General features: G+C 49.2%; 1 protein-coding gene across 5 annotated transcripts in view; it reads right to left on the bottom strand.

Moving 5' to 3' along the window:
* LOC125463096 (IQ motif and ankyrin repeat domain-containing protein 1-like) overlaps positions 1-21,749 on the bottom strand; it is a 297,864-nt gene that overhangs the window by 175,682 nt on the left and 100,433 nt on the right. For 4 of the 5 annotated variants that reach the window (XM_059640908.1, XM_059640902.1, XM_059640905.1 and 1 more), the window contains 2 exons: positions 16,314-16,478; positions 1,857-2,048 (listed from right to left, as the gene is read on the bottom strand). In XM_059640908.1, the coding sequence (XP_059496891.1) occupies positions 1,857-2,048; positions 16,314-16,478 (357 nt within the window). The remainder of the gene's footprint in view (positions 1-1,856; positions 2,049-16,313; positions 16,479-21,749) is intronic. The other variant, XM_059640913.1, reaches the window with a different exon arrangement.

The raw sequence follows: 21,749 nt of genomic DNA, 5'->3' as shown, positions 1-21,749 counted from the left end.
AAGGACAGAATGAATAGGAAGGGATTAAAGGAATAGGCATCCTGTAAGTGAAGACAGTTTTAGTGTGGAAGGACAGAATGAACAGGAAGGGATTAAAGGAATAGGCATCCTGTAAATGAAGACAGTTTTAGTGTGGAAGGACAGAATGAACAGGAAGGGATTAAAGGAATAGGCATCCTGTAAGTGAAGACAGTTTTAGTGTGGAAGGACAGAATGAACAGGAAGGGATTAAAGGAATAGGCATCCTGTAAGTGAAGACAGTTTTAGTGTGGAAGGACAGAATGAACAGGAAGGGATTAAAGGAATAGGCATCCTGTAAGTGAAGACAGTTTTAGTGTGGAAGGACAGAATGAACAGGAAGGGATTAAAGGAATAGGCATCCTGTAAGTGAAGACAGTTTTAGTGTGGAAGGACAGAATGAACAGGAAGGGATTAAAGGAATAGGCATCCTGTAAGTGAAGACAGTTTTAGTGTGGAAGGACAGAATGAATAGGAAGGGATTAAAGGAATAGGCATCCTGTAAGTGAAGACAGTTTTAGTGTGGAAGGACAGAATGAACAGGAAGGGATTAAAGGAATAGGCATCCTGTAAGTGAAGACAGTTTTAGTGTGGAAGGACAGAATGAACAGGAAGGGATTAAAGGAATAGGCATCCTGTAAGTGAAGACAGTTTTAGTGTGGAAGGACAGAATGAACAGGAAGGGATTAAAGGAATAGGCATCCTGTAAGTGAAGACAGTTTTAGTGTGGAAGGACAGAATGAACTGGAAGGGATTAAAGGAATAGGCATCCTGTAAGTGAAGACAGTTTTAGTGTGGAAGGACAGAATGAATAGGAAGGGATTAAAGGAATAGGCATCCTGTAAGTGAAGACAGTTTTAGTGTGGAAGGACAGAATGAACAGGAAGGGATTAAAGGAATAGGCATCCTGTAAGTGAAGACAGTTTTAGTGTGGAAGGACAGAATGAACAGGAAGGGATTAAAGGAATAGGCATCCTGTAAGTGAAGACAGTTTTAGTGTGGAAGGACAGAATGAACAGGAAGGGATTAAAGGAATAGGCATCCTGTAAGTGAAGACAGTTTTAGTGTGGAAGGACAGAATGAACAGGAAGGGATTAAAGGAATAGGCATCCTGTAAGTGAAGACAGTTTTAGTGTGGAAGGACAGAATGAACAGGAAGGGATTAAAGGAATAGGCATCCTGTAAGTGAAGACAGTTTTAGTGTGGAAGGACAGAATGAACAGGAAGGGATTAAAGGAATAGGCATCCTGTAAGTGAAGACAGTTTTAGTGTGGAAGGACAGAATGAACAGGAAGGGATTAAAGGAATAGGCATCCTGTAAGTGAAGACAGTTTTAGTGTGGAAGGACAGAATGAGTTGGTGCAGGCTTGGAGGGCCAAAGAGCCTGTTCCTCGGCTGTATCGTTTTTTGCTCTTTGTACTCCACAGCATCTTAGGGCACATGGAGACATGGGGTGGGTGGGGACATATGGAGAAATGGGGGAACCACGCAGAGATGCAGGGGACACAGCAACACATGGGGGATATCCGGAGCACACACACAAGCACAGGGAACCCATGAGGACCCTGAGACAAACGCACAGAGACTCACAAAGAAATGGAGGCACTGAGAGAATCAAAAGGGGTCTTACAGAGAGGCAGTGGAACAGACTGAGACTGACAAGGGCTGAGGACATGGAGAGAGACATGAGGATACATAAAGAGAGTTGGGGAGATGGGGAAAACATGGATCAACACAGTCACACATGGGAAGAAGCATGAAGACACATGTAACATCGCAAAACTTGCAGAGATGAAAGGTCATGAGCTGCTCTTTCTCCTTTACTAGTTGTCCGATACCTTTGAGTTGAGGTTAGCGCCTTTCTCAATCAAGAACCGAATGGCCTCAGGATGCCCCCCACCGGAAGCCTCTGACAGCGGTGTGTTGCCGTGTGCATCAGTACAGTCTATCAGCGCTAACTGGTGCCGCCGGCGGATCACTTTTCCCATTTCATCATTTCCAATTCTGTTTTTGGAGTCCAGGTCAGAAACCTGAGCAAAGAATTAAAAGGACGCATTTGCAAAGACATGCCAAGATACACAGCGTGCTATCTACAGAACCTCACCATCGATTGTTCATGGCCCACTCTGGGACCAGATCCTCCTTCTACAAAAGCCTGTGTCTTTCTCAGGCATGTCTGCTACTTTTTTGTTTTCACACATCTGTTTATTAATTAAAGAAGCATTGGAGCTTGAAAAGGCTGCTTAACTGTGCTAACACGGTGTGGAGCTGGAGGAACACAGCAGGCCAGACAGCGTCAGAGGAGCAGGAAAGCCGACGCTTCGGGTTGGGACCCTTCTTCAGAAATTTCAAGTTGGTCACCTTGCAGATAAAAAATACTGAGGAAGATAGGGAATGGGTGACCAATAGATAGTTGAAGCGTAGGAAGGTAGTGCAGGCATCCCCTGCAGTCACCTCCCTCCAAAGCAGGTAAACCATTTTGGATACTGTTGGGGGAGATGGCTCACCAGGGGAGGCATTGGCCTAGTGGTACTATCGCTAAACTGTTAATCCAGAGAACAAAAACAAAGCTGCAGATGGTGTAAATCAGGAACAAAAATAAAGTTGCCGATAAAGCTCAGCAGGTCAGGCAGCATGTGTGAAAAGAAAAACAGAGTTAACATTTCAGGTCTGGTTGTCCGAGGAGGGGTCTGTTCTGAGGAAGGGTCACCAGACCCAAATGTTAACTCAATTTTTTCCTTCACAGATGTTGCCAGACCTGCTGAGCTTTTCCAGCAACTTTGGTTTTGCTCCTGATTTACAGCATCTGCAGTTCTTTTGGTTTTTATTTTGTTGATCCTCAGACTCAGATAACATTCTGGGGACCTGGGTTCGAATCCTGCCATGGCAAATGGTGGAATTTGAATTCAATAAATATCCGGAATTAAGAATCTAATGATGACCATGAATCCATTGTGGACTGTTAGGAAAAACATGCCGGCTCAGCAATGTTCTTTTGGGAACGAAGCTGCCATCCTTACCTGGTCTGGACTACATGTAACTCCAGACACACAGAAATGTGGTTGACTCAATAAATGCTGCCTGGTCAGCGATGCCCTCATTCTGTGAATGAATTAAAAAGTCAGGGGTAGGTGGCAGCAGTCAGGTTCATGGCACTGTGGCTGGCTCTGTTGTACAGGAGGACAGGAAAAAGAGTGGCAGAGTGATAGTGATTAGGGGATTCAATTGTAGGGGGAATAGACAAGCATTTCTGCAGCTGCAAACAAGAGTTCAGCATGTTGCCTCCCTGGTGCGGGGGTTAAGAATGTCACAGATGGCTGCAGGGCACTCTGGAGGGGGAAGGTAGACAGCTGGCTGTCGTGGTGCATATCGGCACCAATGATATAGGTAATAAACGGGATGAGGTCCTACAAGCTGAATTCAGGCAGTTTGGACTTAAACTAAAAAGTAGGACATCAAAGATCATAATCTCAGAATTCTAACCAGATCCACGTGCTAGTAATAGTAGGAATGGCAGGATAGCTAAGATGAAGAGAAAGTAAGAACTGCAGATGCTGGAGAATCTGAGATAACAAGGTGTAGAGCTGGATAAACACAGCAGGCCAAGCAGCATCAGAGGAGCAGGGCAGCTGATGTTTCGAGCCTAGACCCTTCTTCATAAATGGGGGAGGGGAAGGGGGTTCGTAAATAAATAGGGAGAGAGGGGGAGGCGGTTAGAAGATGGATAGAGGAGAGTATAGGTGGACAGGAGACAAACAGGTCAAAGAGGCAGGGATGGAGCCAGTAAAGGTACGTGTAGGAGGGGAGGTAGGGAGTAGATAGGTCAGTCCAGGGAGGACGGACAGGTCAAAGAGGTGGGATGAGGTTAATAGGTAGGAGATGGGGGTGGGGCTTGAGGTAGGAGGATGGAGTAGGTGGGAGGACAGGGTAGGTGGAAAGAAGAACAGGCTAGGGAGGCAGAAAAGAAGCTTTTATTTCTGATGAAGGGTCTCGGCCCAAAACGTCAGCTTTTGTGCTCCTAAGATGCTGCTTGGCCTGCTGTGCTCATCCAGCTCCACACTTTATTATCTCGGTTTCTCCAGCATCTGCAGTTCCCATTATCTCGGGGACGAGCTGGGCTGGTTTTGAGATGTGGTAGGGGGAGGGGAGATTTTGAAGCATGTGAAGTCCACATTGATACCATTGGGCTGCAGGGTTCCCAAGTGGAATATGAGTTGCTGTTCCTGCAACCTTCGGGTGGCATCATTGTGGCACTGCAGGAGGCCAAGGATGGGCATGTCATCTGAGGAATGGGAGGGGGAGCTGAAATGGTTCGCGACTGGGAGGTGCAGTTGTTTATTGCGAACCGAGCGGAGGTGTTCTGCAAAGCGGTCCTCAAGCCTCCGCTTGGTTTCCCCAATGTAGAGGTAGCCACACCGGGTACAGCGGATGCAGTATACCACATTGTCGGATGTGCAGGTGAACTTCACAAGCTTCAAAATCTCCCCTCCCCCTACTGCATCCCGAAACCAGCCCAGCTCCTCCCCGCCTCCCTAACCTGTCCTTCCTCTCACCTAGCCCTTCCTCCCACCTCAAGCCCCACCGCCATCTCCTAACTACGAACCCCATCCTGCTTGTCCGTCCTCCCTGGACCGACCTATCTCCTCCACACCTTTACTGGCTCCACCCCTGCCTCTTTGACCTGTCTGTCTCCTCTCCACCTATCTTCTCCTCGATCCATCTTCTGTCCGCCTACCCCTCTCTCCCTATTTATTTCAGAATCCCCTTTCCCTCTCCGATTTCTGAAGAAGGGTCTAGGCCTGAAACATCAGCCTTCCTGCTCCTCTGATGCTGCTTGGCCTGCTGTGTTCATCCAGCTCTACACCTTATTAGCTGAGATGAATCTGTAGCTTCAGGGATAGTGCAAGAGGGAGGGATTCAAATTCCTGAGAGATTGGAACCGGTTCTGGGGAGGTGGAACTGGACAGCCTGCACCTAGGTGGGGAGTGTTTGCTCGCGCTGTTGGGGAGGGTCTAAACTAATATGGTAGCGGCATGGAAACCATTACAGAGAGTTGGAAAGAAATAAAATGGGGACATAAACAAAGGACAGTAAGGGGAAGAGTGGAAGTGGAAGGCGGAGAAATGAAAGACAAAAATCAAAATGGACCACATTTCGCAATAATTCTAAAAAGGCAATACATGTCAGAAAAATTAGCCTGAATGTTCTGTGGCTCAATTCAAGGAGCATTTCTAATAAGGTGGATGAATTAACTGCAGAAACTGTTATCAATGGACATCATATAATTGGGATCACAGAAACTTGGCTCTAGGGCGACCAAGGATAGGAACTTGATATCCGGGGTTATCCAATTTTCAGGAACGATAGATGGCATAGCAGACGGCACGGTGGCTCAGTGGTTCGCACTGCTGCCTCAGCACGTCAGGGACCCAGGTTCGATTCCAGCCTCAGGCGACTGTCTATGTGGAGTTTGCATGTTCTCCCTGTGTCTGCATGGGTTTCCTCCAGGTGCTCTGGTTTCCTCCCACAGTCCAAAGATGTGCAGGTGGATTAGCCATGCTAAATTGCCCATAGTGTTCAGGGATGTGTAGATTAGGTGGTTATAGGGGGATGGGTCTAGGTGGGATGCTCTGAGGTTTGGCGTGGATTTGTTGGGCTGAAAGGCTTGTTTCCACACTGTAGGGATTCTATGATGATTTTGTGGAAAGGAAAGGAAGGTGAGGTAGTGTTGCTGGTTAAGGAGGACATTACCACAATAATAAGGGGGCATATTAGCCTGTACAATGTGGAATACCAAAGAGAAAAAGACATTAGTGGGAGTTGTGTACAGACCACCTAACAGTAGTTGTAATGTTGGGATGGCATCATACAGGAAATTAGAAATGCATGCACTAAGGATACAGTAGTTATTATGGGTGGCTTCAATCCACACATTGATTGGACTAACCAAACTGGTAGCAATGAGATGGAGGAGGATTTCCTGGAAAGTATGAGGGGTGGTTTCCTTGACCAATCTGTTATGGAATCAACTAGAGAGCAAACTATCCTTGATTGGGTATTGTGTAATGAGAAAGGATTAATTAGCAACATTGTGGTGCAAGATCTTTTGGGGAAGAGTGACCATAATATGGTAGAATTTTTCATTCAGATGGAGAGGGACACAGTTAAATCTGAAACGAGGGTCCTGAACTTAAAGAAAGCTAACTTTGATGGTATGCACTGGCTAGGATAAGGTCTAATAATGGATGAATGGACAGTGCTCAATAATCACCAGTCAGGAATGTTCCCTCCCAGTTGGGGAACACATCAGCCTCAAGGATATTCAGCCTCCAATCTTCAGGTAAGTCCCCCAAGGAGGCCTTCGAGAGACACAACAACACAGAAACACCAAGCAGAAACTGATAGCCAGGTTCCACACATACAAACAGGGCCTCAACAGTGATCTTTTGGGTTCACGTCATGCTATATGTGACCCCACCCCACTGTTCTGTATCTGTAAAATCTTCCTTACTGTCTTGTTTTGATACCATCATCTTGATAACTTGTTATGTTCGCTCTACCTTAATTAGTTTGTACAATTTTGGTATGCAGCTCTTATACTTATCATGTTATTCCTGCCATTTGATTTGTCTCCAGAACCACCTTAACATTAATTCTTTGTAATTATCTCTTTGCCTCATTTGATTGGGTTTAGATCATCTCTTTGTTTGTTATTTAGCTGTTGACACTTTACTCACACCATCTGACACTTTTGATCACCAATGGGGACTTATTATCAGACTCCACTCCCCACTATTGTATGATCTTTTGATCTCTCTCCCTTTTATCTCTCTGCCCATGAATTCTATGTCTGTATGCTTCTCTCTCACTTCACCTGACAAAGGGGCTCTGCTCAGAAAGCTTGTGATTTCAAATAAACCTATTGGACTATACCCTGATAACAAAGTGTGGAGCTGGATGAACACAGCAGGCCAAGCAGCATCTCAGGAGCACAAAAGCTAACGTTTCGGGCCTAGACCCTTCATCAGAAAAGGGGGATGGGGAGAGGGTTCTGAAATAAATAGCGAGAGAGGGAGAGGCGGATCGAAAATGGATAGAGGAGAGGATAGGTGAAGAGGAGACAGACAAGTTAAAGGGGCGGGGATGGAGCCTGTAGAGGTGAGTATAGGTGGGAGGGGATGGGTCAGTCCGGGGAGGACAGACATGTCAAGGGTACGGGATGTGGTTAGTAGGTAGGAAATGGAGGTGCCGCTTGAGGTGGGAGGAGGGGATAGATGAGAGGAAGAACAGGTTAGGGAGGCGGGGATGAGCTTTGGTGATTATTTTCCAGCATTTCTGTTGACTCTGGAAGAGTTCCAAAGGCGGGAGGGTGGCTAATGTAACTCCACTCTTTAAAAAAGGAGGGAGAGAGAAAATGGATTATTATAGGCCAGTTAGCCTGAAATAGGTGTTGGGAAAAGTGCTGGAGACAATCATTAAGGATGTATATCTGAGCATTGGCAAAGCGAGGATAGAATCAGTCCTAGTCAGCATGGATTCACTGAAGGAAAATTAAGCTTGACAAATTTTCTGGAACTTTTTGAGGATGTGACCAGTAGAGTGGACAAGGCTGAATCAGTGAATGCTATTACATTATCTCTGATACCATGAGCTTTAATTTTCCTTACTAATCTCTTGTATGAAACCTTGTCAAAAGCCTTTTGAAAATCCAGATACACAACATGCACTGTCAGACATGACATACTCTTGACGAAGGTGTGCTCACTCTTCCCTATTTTACCATGCCTTCCCCTTTCTTGGAATGAATTTCTGCTGTGTCTTCTGAATTACCGCCAGAAACTTCTGCTATTGCTGCCCCACTGTCTTCCCTGCTAGGCTCTCCTGCCAATCAACTCTGGCTAGCTCCTCCTTATGTCTTTGCAGTTACCTTCATTTGATTGTAATACTGTTACATCTGATTCCAGCTTCTCCCTCTCAAACTGCAGGGTCAATTCCATCATATTATGGTCACTGCTTCCCAAGGGTCCCTGCACCTTTAGCTTCCTAATTAAGTCTACCTCATTGCACCTCACTAAATCCAGAATTGCCTGTTTCCTAGTGGACTCTGCCACAAGCTGCTCCAAAAAAATCTTGTCAACACACCGTGAATTCCTTTTCATGAGATCCATTTCCAACCTGATTTTCCCAATCTACCTGCATCAGCCCGTGTGATTATTGTAATAGAGCCTTTCCTATATGCCTTTGCTTTCTCTTGGCTTATTTTCTGTCCCACATCCTGACTACTGCTAGGAGGCCATACGAACTCCCATCAAGGTCTTTTTTACTTTGTGGTTTCTCAGCTTTATCCACACAGATTCTACACCTTCCAAATCTGTATCACATTTTGCTTTTGACTTAATTTAATTTCTTACTAACAAGGCAACCCCACCCCCTGTGCCCCTCAGCCTGACCTTTCAGTATGACATGTATTCTTGGATATTTAATTTCCTTTGCAGCCACATCTCTGTGATACTGCACATCATACCTACCAATTTCAATCACTGCTTTAAGCTCAGTTCCCTTGTTTCACATAGAAAATACTAATAAGATTATGCAAGTCAAAGTGGGTTTATAAAAAGGGAGTCTTGTTTGACAAATCTACTGGATTATTTGACGATGCAACAAACAGAATAGATAAGGAAGAACAAGTGGATGTATTTGGATTTTCAGAAAGTTTTGATAAAGCCCCATGTATTTGGCGAAATCAAAGCACGTAGGGTTGATGGTAATATAGTGGTATGGATGGGCAATTGACCAGAAACAGAGAGTAGAAACAGTTGTGTCTGAATGGTAGGCAGTGACTAATGGGGTTCCGCAGGGATCAGTGCTTGGATCCCAGCTATACATGATATACATAACAAATTAAGGAGCCTAGTGTAATATTTCCAAGGTTTTTGATGACACATAAATACATAGGAGGGTGAGTGGTGATGATGTTGTAAAGAGGTTTCAGTGTGTTTTGGATAAGTTAATTTCCAAATACATAACAGAAGCAATTCATGTTCCAGTGCAACAATTCCAGTAAGAGACAATCTAACCACTGCTTCACGATTTTCAATGGCATTAACAATAATGAATCCCCCACTATCAACATCCTGGTGCTTACTATTGACATGAAACTCTACTCACCACATCAACACAATAACGACAAGAGCAGGTCAAACACTAGGAACACTGTGGCAAGTAAGTCACCTCCTGACTCCCTAAACCCTGTCCCACCATCTACAAGGCACAAGGCAGGAGTGTGATGGAATACTCCCCACTTGCCTGGATGGGTGCAGCTCCAACAGCACTTAAGAAGCCTGACACCATCCTGGACAAAGCAGCCGCTTAATTGGCACGACAGCTACAAGCATCCACTCCCTCCACCACAGATGCTCAGCAGCAGCAGTGTGTCCTGTCCACAAGATGCTCTGCAGAAACTCACCAAAGATCCTTAGACTGCACCTGACAAACCCAAGGGCAGCAGATATATTGGAATACCATCCTGTGCAAGTTCCTCTCCAAGCCACTCACCTTCCTGACTTGGAAATATATCGCTGATCCTACACTATCATTGGGTCAAAATCCTGGAATTCCCTCCCTAATGATTCTGTTGGTCTACATGAGGTGGACTGTAGCAGTTCAAGAAGGCAGCTCACCACCATCTTTCAAGAGCAACTAAGGACGGGCAATAAATGCTGGTCAGTCAGTGACACCCACATTCCACATGTGAATAAAAACAAAAGTATAACATAGATATGTGTTAAGTTGTGTACTTCAGTAGAAAAACAGAATGGCAGAGTCTTATTTAGATTGTGATAGATCTAGAAAGATCAATGTATCCCGAATGGACCTGAGTTTTAGTACAAGCTAGCATGCAGGTGCAGCACATGATTAGAAAAGCAAAAGGTACGTTGGTCTTCGTCGCAAGAGGTTTCAAATTCAGAAGTATAGATATGATTTTCGGGAGGAGAGCGAGAGAGAGACGGAGAGCACCAGGAGGCTGTCAGGAAGGTAAGGTTTTTCCCACTTTAAAAAGCTTACCTCGAGCGGGAGAGGTCTTCATTTGTTTGGGCAGCGGCTGAACCGAGACACTACACGTGTAGTGTCTCCCACCTGCCCTCCTCCTCTAACCAAAAAAAAAGACTCGGTGATGTGTAGGTAAGGTAAGGCTTTTTCTATTTCACTTTTCTTTATATATATCGTGTGATTGCCAATAACTTTTCTCGTTCCTTTTTCATTTACCTAAGTTAAGTTTAACAATGTCAGGAGGTCTCACACCCGTGTTGAGCTCCTCTTGCTCAATGTGGGAGCTCAGGGACAGGGCTGATGTCCCTGACTCCTTCACGTGCAGGAAGTGTGTCCAGCTGCAGCTCTTGTGAGACCGCATGACGGCTCTGGAGCTGCAGATGGACTCATTTTGGACCATACGCAATGCTGAGGGGGTCGTGGATAGCACGTTCAGCAAATCGGCCACACCGCAGATTAGGATCACTGAGGGAGAGAGGGAATGGGTGACCAAAAGGCAGAGGAAGAGCAGGAAGGCAGTGCAGGTGTCCCTTGCAGTCATCTCCCTCCAAAACAGGTTTTCCGTTTTGGATACTGTTGGGGGAGATGGCTCACCAGAGGAAGGCAGCAATAGCCAGGTTCATGGCACCGTGGCTGGCTCTGCTGTACAGAAGGGTGGGAAAAAGAGCGGAAGGGCGATAGTCATTGGGGATCCAATTGTAAGGGGAGTAGATAGGCGGTTATGCGGTCGAAAACGAGACTCCCGAATGGTATCAGTGATAATGGGAACTGCAGATGCTGGAGAATCCAAGATAACAAAGTATGGAGCTGGATTAACTCCCCAACCCCTCTCTGATGAAGGGTCTAGGCCCGAAATGTCAGCTTTTGTGCTCCTGAGATGCTGCTTGGCCTGTGTTCATCCAGCTCCACATTTTGTTATCTTGGATTCTCCCGAATGGTATGTTGTGTCCCAGATGCACGGGTCAGGGATGTCTCAGATTGGCTGCAGAACATTCTGAAGGGGGAGGGTGAACAGCCAGCTGTCAGGTGCATATAGGCACCAACGATATAGGCAGAAAACGGGATGAGGTCCTACAAGCAGAATTTAGAGAGTTAGGAGCCAAGTTAAAAAGTAGGACCTCAAAGGTAGTAATCTCAGGATTGCTACCAGTGCCACGTGCTAGTCAGTGCAGAAATGAAAGAATAGCCAGGATGAATGTGTGGCTTGAGAGATGGTGTAGGGGGGAGGGGTTCAGATTTTTGGGACATTGGGACCGGTTCTGGGGAAGGTGGGGCTATTACAAATTGGACGGTCTACACCTGAGCCGGACTGGAACCAATGTCCTTGGGGATGCTTTTGCTAATGCTGTTGGGGAGGGTTTAAACTAATGTGGCAGGGGGATGGGAACCAAATAAGGAGGTTAGAGGACAGTAAGGAGATAGTAACTAAAGCCTGTGGGGAACTAGATAATGGAGTCAGTGTGACTAAAGGGAAGAGTAGTCGGGGAGCAGATGATGAACACAAAGGGACAGGTGGTCTGAGGTGCATTTGTTTTAATGTGAGAAGTGTAGTAGACAAGGCAGATGAACTTAGGGCTTGGATCGGTACCTGGAGGTATGATGTTATTGCTATTACTGAGACTTGATTGAGGGAAGGGCATGACTGGCAACTAGTTGTCCCAGGATATCAATGCTTCAGGCGGGATAGAGAGGGAGGTAAAAGGGGTGGAGGAATTGCAGTAATGGTCAAAGACGATATCACAGCCGCACTGAAGGAGAGCCCCATGGAAGACTCAAGCAGTGAGGCAATATGGGTAGAACTCAGAAACAGGAAGGATGCAGTAACAATGTTGGGGCTGTACTACAGGCCTCCCAACAGCGAGCGTGAGATAGAGGTACAAATATGTAAACAGATAATGGAAAGGTGTAGGAGAAACAGGGTGATGGTGATGGGAGATTTTAATTTTCCCAACATTGACTGGGATTCACTCAGTGTTAGGGGTCAAGACGGAGGAGAATTTGTAAGGTGTGTCCAGGAGGGTTTTCTAGAGCAGTGTTTATGTAGTCCAACTCGGGAAGGGGCCATACTGGACCTGGTGCTGGGGAATGAACCTGGCCAGGTGGTTGATATTACAGTAGGGGACTACTTTGGAAATAGCGACCACAATTCTGTAAGTTTTACTCATGGACAAGGATGGGAGTGGTCCTAAAGGAAGAGTTCTAAACTGGGGGAGTTAGAGCTGAATTTGGCTGCACGGTCATGAGTGTATAAGGGCAGAGTACAGAGCCTTACAGGGTACCAGAGTACAGAGCCTTACAGGGTACCAGAGTACAGAGCCTTACAGGGTACCAGAGTACAGAGCCTTACAGGGTACCAGAGTACAGAGCCTTACAGGGTACCAGAGTTGAGGACTATTGTGGAGGAGGTGTTGTTGTCTATCCTTACTGATTGTGGTCTGCGGGTCAGGAAGTCAAAGATCCAGTTACAGAGAGGGGAGCAGAATCCTAGATCTCAGAGTTTGGATGTGCCTTTTTCATCACTTTATCCACCTGTCCTGCTACCTTAAGGAACCAGTGGGCACACACACCAAGGTCCCTCTGATCCTTGGTGCTTTCTATATATTCCCTTGCCTTGTTTCATCAACCTCTGAATGAAGACTTTTTTTCTCACCTCAGACTGAAAAGGTTTACCCTATATCCTGAGGCTGTGACCCATTGTTCTCCACCACTTCTGCCAAGCCGGGGGCAACATCCTCCCTGCATCTAGCCTGCACAGCCATGTTAGAATTTTATACATTTCAATCCAATCCCTTCTCATCCTTCTAAATTATAGTGAATACAGACCCAGTCAAAACAATCTCTCCTCACCAGGCAGCGTTGCCATCCCCAATATCAGCCTAGTGAAACTCTGCTGCACTCTCTTGATGGCAAGCACATCCTTTCTTGGATGGGAAGACCAAAAATTGCACATAAAGTGTGGTCTCATCCAGGCATTGTATAACTGCAGTCAGATCAAAGAACAAAGAAAATTACAGCTCAGGAACAGGCCGAAGATCCAAGCCTGCGCCGATCGAGATCCTCTGTCTAACCTGTCATCTATTTTCTAACGTTCTGTGTCCATTTGCTCCCTGCCCATCCATGTACCTGTCCAAATATATCTTAAAAGACACTAACGTGTCTGCGTCTACCACCTCCGCTGGCAACGCGTTCCAGGCACCCACCACCCTCTGTGTAAAGAACTTTCCACGCATATCTCCCATGAACTTTCCTCCTCTCACTTTGAACTCATGGACCCTAGTAATCGAGTCCCCCACTTTGGGGAAAAAGCTTTTTGCTATCCACCCTGTCTATACCCCTCATGATTTTGTAGACCTCAATCAGGTCCCCCCTCAATCTCCGTCTTTCTAATGAAAATAATCCTAATCTACTCAACCTCTCTTCATAGCTAGCACCCTCCATACCAGGCAACATCCTGGTGAACCTCCTCTGCACCCTCTCCAAAGTGTCCACATCCTTTTGGTAATGTGGCAGCCAAAACTGTACGCAGTATTCCAAATGTGGTCGAACCAAAGTCTTATACAGCTGTAACAATGGCCTGTGCTGAGGTGGACATGGTCATGACTGTCAAGTACCAAGGAGTAAATATCATCAACAACCTATCAAGGTCCATCCACATCAATGTTACAGTCGAGATAGCATAGCAATGCCTCTACCTCCTCAGGAGGCTAAGGAAAATCAGCATGTCCATAATGACTCTTTCCAATTTTTATAGATGCACCATAGAAAGCACCCTTTCCAGATGCATCGCAGCTTGCTGTGGCTACTGCTCTGCTTAGGATGGGAAGAAATTACACAGAGTTGTGAACGCAGCCCAGTCCATCATGAAAACCAGCCTTCCATCCAGTGACTCCATCTGCATTTCCCATTGCCTCGGGAAGGTAGCCGACATAATCAAAGACCCTTACCATCCCAGTTATACTCTCTTCCACCCTCTTTCATTGGGCAGAAGATATAAAATTTTGAAAACATGTACCAAAAGATTTAACAACAGGTTCTTCCCTGCTATTACCAGACTTATGAACAGACCTCTCATATATTAGAATTGATCCTTCTCAGTACATTCTCTGTAGCTATAATGCTATATTCTGCATTCTGTTCTATTACTCTGATGTACTTATGTGAAGTCTGATTTGTCTGGCTAGCACATAAAATCATAGAATTCCTTCAGTGTGGAAACAGGCCATTTGGCCCATTCATTCCACACCTCTCTAAAAATCATCCAAATCCAGTCCCACCCCGCTATCATTTCCCATGGCCAATCCTTCTAATCTGCACAGTTTTGGACTATGGGAGGAAACTGAAGCACATGGAGGAAATCCATGCAGACATGGGGAGAATAAATTTTAGAAAAGTATAATAAATCAAATCAAATCCATTAAAATCCGAGGCATAGAGTTAATGAGCAGGGAGGTTTTGCTGGAACTGTTTAAAACATTTGTTAGGCCGTAGCTAGAGTATTGTGGGTAGTTCTGGATTCCTCATTATCAGAGGGTGTGACAGCACTAGAGAGGGTACAGAGGAGATTTACCTGGGTTTTACCTGGGCTGGAGAGTTTCAGTGATGAAGGGAGAGTGGATAGCTTGTTTCAGAGATAGTAGGAACTGCAGATGCTGGAGAATCTGAGATAACAAGGTGTAGAGCTGGATGAACACAGCAGGCCAAGCAGCATCAGAGGAGCAGGAAGGCTGACGTTTCAGGCCTAGACCTCTGATGCTGCTTGGCCTGCTGTGTTCATCCAGCTCTTCACCTTGTTATCTTGAATAGACTCAAGCTGTTTTCCTTGGAGCGGAGGAGACTAAGAGGGGGCGTGATTGAGATGGATAAAATTATGATGCGCTTATATAGGGTGGGTAGGAGGAAACTTTTCTCCTTGACGGTGGGATCAATGACTAGGGGCCATAGATTTAAGGTAAGGGCCAGGAGGTTTAGAGGGGTTGTGTGGGTGGTGGGAATCTGGAACTCACTGTGTAATGGTGGTGGAGACAGAAACCCTCATAATGTATTTCGATGTGCACTTGTGGTGCCAAGGCATAGAAAGCTGTTGGCCAAGTACTGCCAAATGGGATTAGAATAGTTAGCTGATTATTTTTGACTGGTGTAGACCCGATGTACCTTTTGCTGTGCTTTAGACATATGTGAGCCTGAAAAAGGCTCAAGGACAGAAGGCTGTGGAAGCCACCGAATATATTGAAGGAAGAAATAGACAGATTTCTCAAGTCTAAAGGTGACAAGGGGAATGGGAAGTAGGAAAATGTCATTGAGATCAATGGTCAGCCTTAATTCTGATGATTGGCAGAGCTGGCGCCTGCTCCTGCTTTCTAAGTTGCTACGAATTTTTGAAAGTGATTTGTTTCAGGTCTCAGCAATTGTTATACAGACACCAATGGTTCTTTTAACAAAAGATATTTATAGGCTGCAGAATATTTTGGAATTCATGGACATTTACAGGCTGGGATATTTGAGTTGAGATGAATCACTAGAAGATGACACTGCATATTCTCATCGAGCTGCACAAATCACTCAGCTGGAGCATCATTACATCTATAAATTCAATACATTTAGAAGAAAAAGGAATCATCTGAGAAGAAGATTAAGCATTTCAGGCAACAAATCAGTGGTTTTATTTATTGTTGTCACGCACCGAGATAGGCTGACCCTACCATAGAAAGTGCATCAGGACAGCAAACACAGTGCAGAACACACTGTTACAGCCCACAGAGAAGGTTCAGGCAGAGAAATCAACATTAACATTTTTGAGAGGTCCGTTCAAAAGTCTGATTACAGCAGGGAAGAAGTTGGTCTTTAATCTGATTTTATGTGTATTCAAACTCTTGTATCTTCTGCCCGATGGAAGAGGGTGGAAGGGAGTGTACCCAGGGTGGGAGGGGTCTTTGATAATATTAGTTGTTTTCCTGAGACAGTGGGAAGTGTAGATGGAGTCACTGGATGGAAGCCTGCTTTACATGATGGACTGGACTGTGTTCACAACTCCGTAATTTCTTGTTTCTTGGGAAGATCAATTGCCATACCATGCTGTGATACATCCAGATAGAATGCTTTCTATGATTCACCCATTAAAAATTGATAAGAGGTCATGATATCAGTAAGATGGCCATCACTTCTAAGGAAGCGAGCACTGAATCAAAATAAAATCTAACAGAAATTTAAATGGCATTCTCAAAATTGGTCACCCTCCAACTCCTGACCTCATTTAACAATGCTTTCATCTCATCCACATCCCCATCAAAGGCTGCTTCCAACATCCGGGTACGACGTTTCTGCTCCTCCTGTCTCAGCTTTCGTTCCTTCTCTTCTTTTTCACGTTCTCTTGCTGCGGCCTCCTGCTCTCTCTTCACCAGAGCGACAAAGGCCTAGCAAAAACAAATATAGGTTGGGAATTACTACAACAGGTCAATCAAAAGACAGCCCTGTAGATCAAACAGAAATTTAAAATGACTACGATAAGATCAAAAACCAAATTTCAAGTTGCCTCAAAGCTGCCTCAGGAGTTAGCATGTGAATAGTGCTACACTGTTGGGGGGTCAGTGCTGAAGCAGTGCCTCACTGTCAAAGAGTCGGTGCTGACAGAGTGCCTCACTGTCAGGGGGTCAGTACTGAGGGAAGGTCGCACTATCGGAGAGTTACTGTTGAGGGAGAGCTGCACTGTCAGAGGGTCGGTGCTGACGGAGTGCCTCACTGTCAGGGGGTCAGTGCAGAGGGAGGGTCGCACTATCGGAGGGTTGCTGTTGAGGGAGAGCTGCACTGTCAGAGGGTCGGTGCTGAAGGAGTGCCTCACTGTCAGGGGGTCAGTGCGGAGGGAGGGTCGCACTATCGGAGGGTTACTGTTGAGGGAGAGCTGCACTGTCAGAGGGTCGGTGCTGACGGAGTGCCTCACTGTCAGGGGGTCAGTGCAGAGGGAGGGTCGCACTATCGGAGGGTTACTGTTGAGGGAGAGCTGCACTGTCAGAGGGTCGGTGCTGACGGAGTGCCTCACTGTCAGGGGGTCAGTGCGGAGGGAGGGTCGCACTATCGGAGGGTTACTGTTGAGGGAGAGCTGCACTGTCAGACGGTCGGTGCTGATGGAGTGCCTCACTGTCAGGGGGTCAGTGCGGAGGGAGGGTCGCACTATCGGAGGGTTACTGTTGAGGGAGAGCTGCACTGTCAGAGGGTCGGTGCTGACGGAGTGCCTCACTGTCAGGGGGTCAGTGCAGAGGGAGGGTCGCACTAGCGGAGGGTTACTGTTGAGGGAGAGCTGCACTGTCAGAGGGTCGGTGCTGATGGAGTGCCTCACTGTCAGGGGGTCAGTGCGGAGGGAGGGTCGCACTATCGGAGAGTTACTGTTGAGGGAGAGCTGCACTGTCAGAGGGTCGGTGCTGACGGAGTGCCTCACTGTCAGGGGGTCAGTGCGGAGGGAGGGTCGCACTATCGGAGGGTTACTGTTGAGGGAGAGCTGCACTGTCAGAGGGTCGGTGCTGACGGAGTGCCTCACTGTCAGGGGGTCAGTGCGGAGGGAGGGTCGCACTATCGGAGGGTTACTGTTGAGGGAGAGCTGCACTGTCAGAGGGTCGGTGCTGACGGAGTGCCTCACTGTCAGGGGGTCAGTGCAGAGGGAGGGTCGCACTATCGGAGGGTTACTGTTGAGGGAGAGCTGCACTGTCAGAGGGTCGGTGCTGACGGAGTGCCTCACTGTCAGGGGGTCAGTACTGAGGGAGGGTGGCACTATCGGAGTGTTTGTGCTGAGGGAGAGCTGCACTGTCGGAGGGTCGGTGCTGATGGAGTGCCTCACTGTCAGGGGGTCAGTAGTGAGGGAGGGTCGCACTAGCGGAGGGTTACTGTTGAGGGAGAGCTGCACTGTCAGAGGGTCGGTGCTGAAGGAGTGCCTCACTGTCAGGGGGTCAGTACTGAGGGAGGGTCGCACTATCGGAGTGTTACTGTTGAGGGAGAGCTGCACTGTCAGAGGGTCGGTGCTGACGGAGTGCCTCACTGTCAGGGGGTCAGTGCGGAGGGAGGGTCGCACTATCGGAGGGTTACTGTTGAGGGAGAGCTGCACTGTCAGAGGGTCGGTGCTGACGGAGTGCCTCACTGTCAGGGGGTCAGTGCGGAGGGAGGGTCGCACTATCGGAGGGTTACTGTTGAGGGAGAGCTGCACTGTCAGAGGGTCGGTGCTGACGGAGTGCCTCACTGTCAGGGGGTCAGTGCGGAGGGAGGGTCGCACTAGCGGAGGGTTACTGTTGAGGGAGAGCTGCACTGTCAGAGGGTCGGTGCTGAAGGAGTGCCTCACTGTCAGGGGGTCAGTGCGGAGGGAGGGTCGCACTATCGGAGGGTTACTGTTGAGGGAGAGCTGCACTGTCAGAGGGTCGGTGCTGACGGAGTGCCTCACTGTCAGGGGGTCAGTGCAGAGGGAGGGTCGCACTATCGGAGGGTTACTGTTGAGGGAGAGCTGCACTGTCAGAGGGTCGGTGCTGACGGAGTGCCTCACTGTCAGGGGGTCAGTGCAGAGGGAGGGTCGCACTATCGGAGGGTTACTGTTGAGGGAGAGCTGCACTGTCAGAGGGTCGGTGCTGACGGAGTGCCTCACTGTCAGGGGGTCAGTGCGGAGGGAGGGTCGCACTATCGGAGGGTTACTGTTGAGGGAGAGCTGCACTGTCAGAGGGTCGGTGCTGAAGGAGTGCCTCACTGTCAGGGGGTCAGTGCGGAGGGAGGGTCGCACTATCGGAGGGTTACTGTTGAGGGAGAGCTGCACTGTCGGAGGGTCGGTGCTGATGGAGTGCCTCACTGTCAGGGGGTCAGTAGTGAGGGAGGGTCGCACTAGCGGAGGGTTACTGTTGAGGGAGAGCTGCACTGTCAGAGGGTCGGTGCTGAAGGAGTGCCTCACTGTCAGGGGGTCAGTGCGGAGGGAGGGTCGCACTAGCGGAGGGTTACTGTTGAGGGAGAGCTGCACTGTCAGAGGGTCGGTGCTGACGGAGTGCCTCACTGTCAGGGGGTCAGTGCGGAGGGAGGGTCGCACTAGCGGAGTGTTTGTGCTGAGGGAGAGCTGCACTGTCAGAGGGTCGGTGCTGATGGAGTGCCTCACTGTCAGGGGGTCAGTGCGGAGGGAGGGTCGCACTATCGGAGGGTTACTGTTGAGGGAGAGCTGCACTGTCAGAGGGTCGGTGCTGACGGAGTGCCTCACTGTCAGGGGGTCAGTGCGGAGGGAGGGTCGCACTATCGGAGGGTTACTGTTGAGGGAGAGCTGCACTGTCAGAGGGTCGGTGCTGACGGAGTGCCTCACTGTCAGGGGGTCAGTGCGGAGGGAGGGTCGCACTATCGGAGGGTTACTGTTGAGGGAGAGCTGCACTGTCAGAGGGTCGGTGCTGATGGAGTGCCTCACTGTCAGGGGGTCAGTACTGAGGGAGGGTCGCACTAGCGGAGGGTTACTGTTGAGGGAGAGCTGCACTGTCGGAGGGTCGGTGCTGATGGAGTGCCTCACTGTCAGGGGGTCAGTGCGGAGGGAGGGTCGCACTATCGGAGGGTTACTGTTGAGGGAGAGCTGCACTGTCAGAGGGTCGGTGCTGATGGAGTGCCTCACTGTCAGGGGGTCAGTACTGAGGGAGGGTCGCACTATCGGAGTGTTTGTGCTGAGGGAGAGCTGCACTGTCAGAGGGTCGGTGCTGACGGAGTGCCTCACTGTCAGGGGGTCAGTGCAGAGGGAGGGTCGCACTAGCGGAGGGTTACTGTTGAGGGAGAGCTGCACTGTCAGAGGGTCGGTGCTGACGGAGTGCCTCACTGTCAGGGGGTCAGTGCGGAGGGAGGGTCGCACTATCGGAGGGTTGCTGTTGAGGGAGAGCTGCACTGTCAGAGGGTCGGTGCTGACGGAGTGCCTCACTGTCAGGGGGTCAGTACTGAGGGAGGGTCGCACTATCGGAGTGTTTGTGCTGAGGGAGAGCTGCACTGTCGGAGGGTCGGTGCTGACGGAGTGCCTCACTGTCAGGGGGTCAGTGCGGAGGGAGGGTCGCACTATCGGAGGGTTGCTGTTGAGGGAGAGCTGCACTGTCAGAGGGTCGGTGCTGAAGGAGTGTCTCACTGTCAGGGGGTCAGTGCAGAGGGAGGGTCGCACTATCGGAGTGTTTGTGCTGAGGGAGAGCTGCACTGTCGGAGGGTCGGTGCTGATGGAGTGCCTCACTGTCAGGGGGTCAGTGCGGAGGGAGGGTCGCACTATCGGAGGGTTACTGTTGAGGGAGAGCTGCACTGTCAGAGGGTCGGTGCTGACGGAGTGCCTCACTGTCAGGGGGTCAGTGCAGAGGGAGGGTCGCACTATCGGAGGGTTGCTGTTGAGGGAGAGCTGCACTGTCAGAGGGTCGGTGCTGAAGGAGTGCCTCACTGTCAGGGGGTCAGTGCAGAGGGAGGGTCGCACTATCGGAGGGTTGCTGTTGAGGGAGAGCTGCACTGTCAGAGGGTCGGTGCTGAAGGAGTGCCTCACTGTCAGGGGGTCAGTGCGGAGGGAGGGTCGCACTATCGGAGGGTTACTGTTGAGGGAGAGCTGCACTGTCAGAGGGTCGGTGCTGACGGAGTGCCTCACTGTCAGGGGGTCAGTGCGGAGGGAGGGTCGCACTAGCGGAGGGTTACTGTTGAGGGAGAGCTGCACTGTCAGAGGGTCGGTGCTGAAGGAGTGTCTCACTGTCAGGGGGTCAGTGCGGAGGGAGGGTCGCACTATCGGAGTGTTTGTGCTGAGGGAGAGCTGCACTGTCAGAGGGTCGGTGCTGACGGAGTGCCTCACTGTCAGGGGGTCAGTACTGAGGGAGGGTCGCACTATCGGAGGGTTACTGTTGAGGGAGAGCTGCACTGTCAGAGGGTCGGTGCTGATGGAGTGCCTCACTGTCAGGGGGTCAGTACTGAGGGAGGGTCGCACTATCGGAGGGTTACTGTTGAGGGAGAGCTGCACTGTCAGAGGGTCGGTGCTGACGGAGTGCCTCACTGTCAGGGGGTCAGTGCAGAGGGAGGGTCGCACTATCGGAGGGTTGCTGTTGAGGGAGAGCTGCACTGTCAGAGGGTCGGTGCTGAAGGAGTGCCTCACTGTCAGGGGGTCAGTGCGGAGGGAGGGTCGCACTATCGGAGGGTTACTGTTGAGGGAGAGCTGCACTGTCAGAGGGTCGGTGCTGAAGGAGTGCCTCACTGTCAGGGGGTCAGTGCAGAGGGAGGGTCGCACTAGCGGAGGGTTACTGTTGAGGGAGAGCTGCACTGTCAGAGGGTCGGTGCTGATGGAGTGCCTCACTGTCAGGGGGTCAGTACTGAGGGAGGGTCGCACTATCGGAGGGTTACTGTTGAGGGAGAGCTGCACTGTCAGAGGGTCGGTGCTGACGGAGTGCCTCACTGTCAGGGGGTCAGTGCGGAGGGAGGGTCACACTATCGGAGGGTTACTGTTGAGGGAGAGCTGCACTGTCAGAGGGTCGGTGCTGACGGAGTGCCTCACTGTCAGGGGGTCAGTACTGAGGGAGGGTCGCACTATCGGAGGGTTACTGTTGAGGGAGAGCTGCACTGTCAGAGGGTCGGTGCTGATGGAGTGCCTCACTGTCAGGGGGTCAGTGCGGAGGGAGGGTCGCACTATCGGAGGGTTACTGTTGAGGGAGAGCTGCACTGTCAGAGGGTCGGTGCTGATGGAGTGC

This window comes from Stegostoma tigrinum, chromosome 2 (assembly GCF_030684315.1).
Source record: "Stegostoma tigrinum isolate sSteTig4 chromosome 2, sSteTig4.hap1, whole genome shotgun sequence".
Classification (NCBI taxonomy): domain Eukaryota; kingdom Metazoa; phylum Chordata; class Chondrichthyes; order Orectolobiformes; family Stegostomatidae; genus Stegostoma; species Stegostoma tigrinum.
Note: the sequence above shows the minus strand (reverse complement) of the source record. Positions and strands in the feature narration are given on the sequence as shown.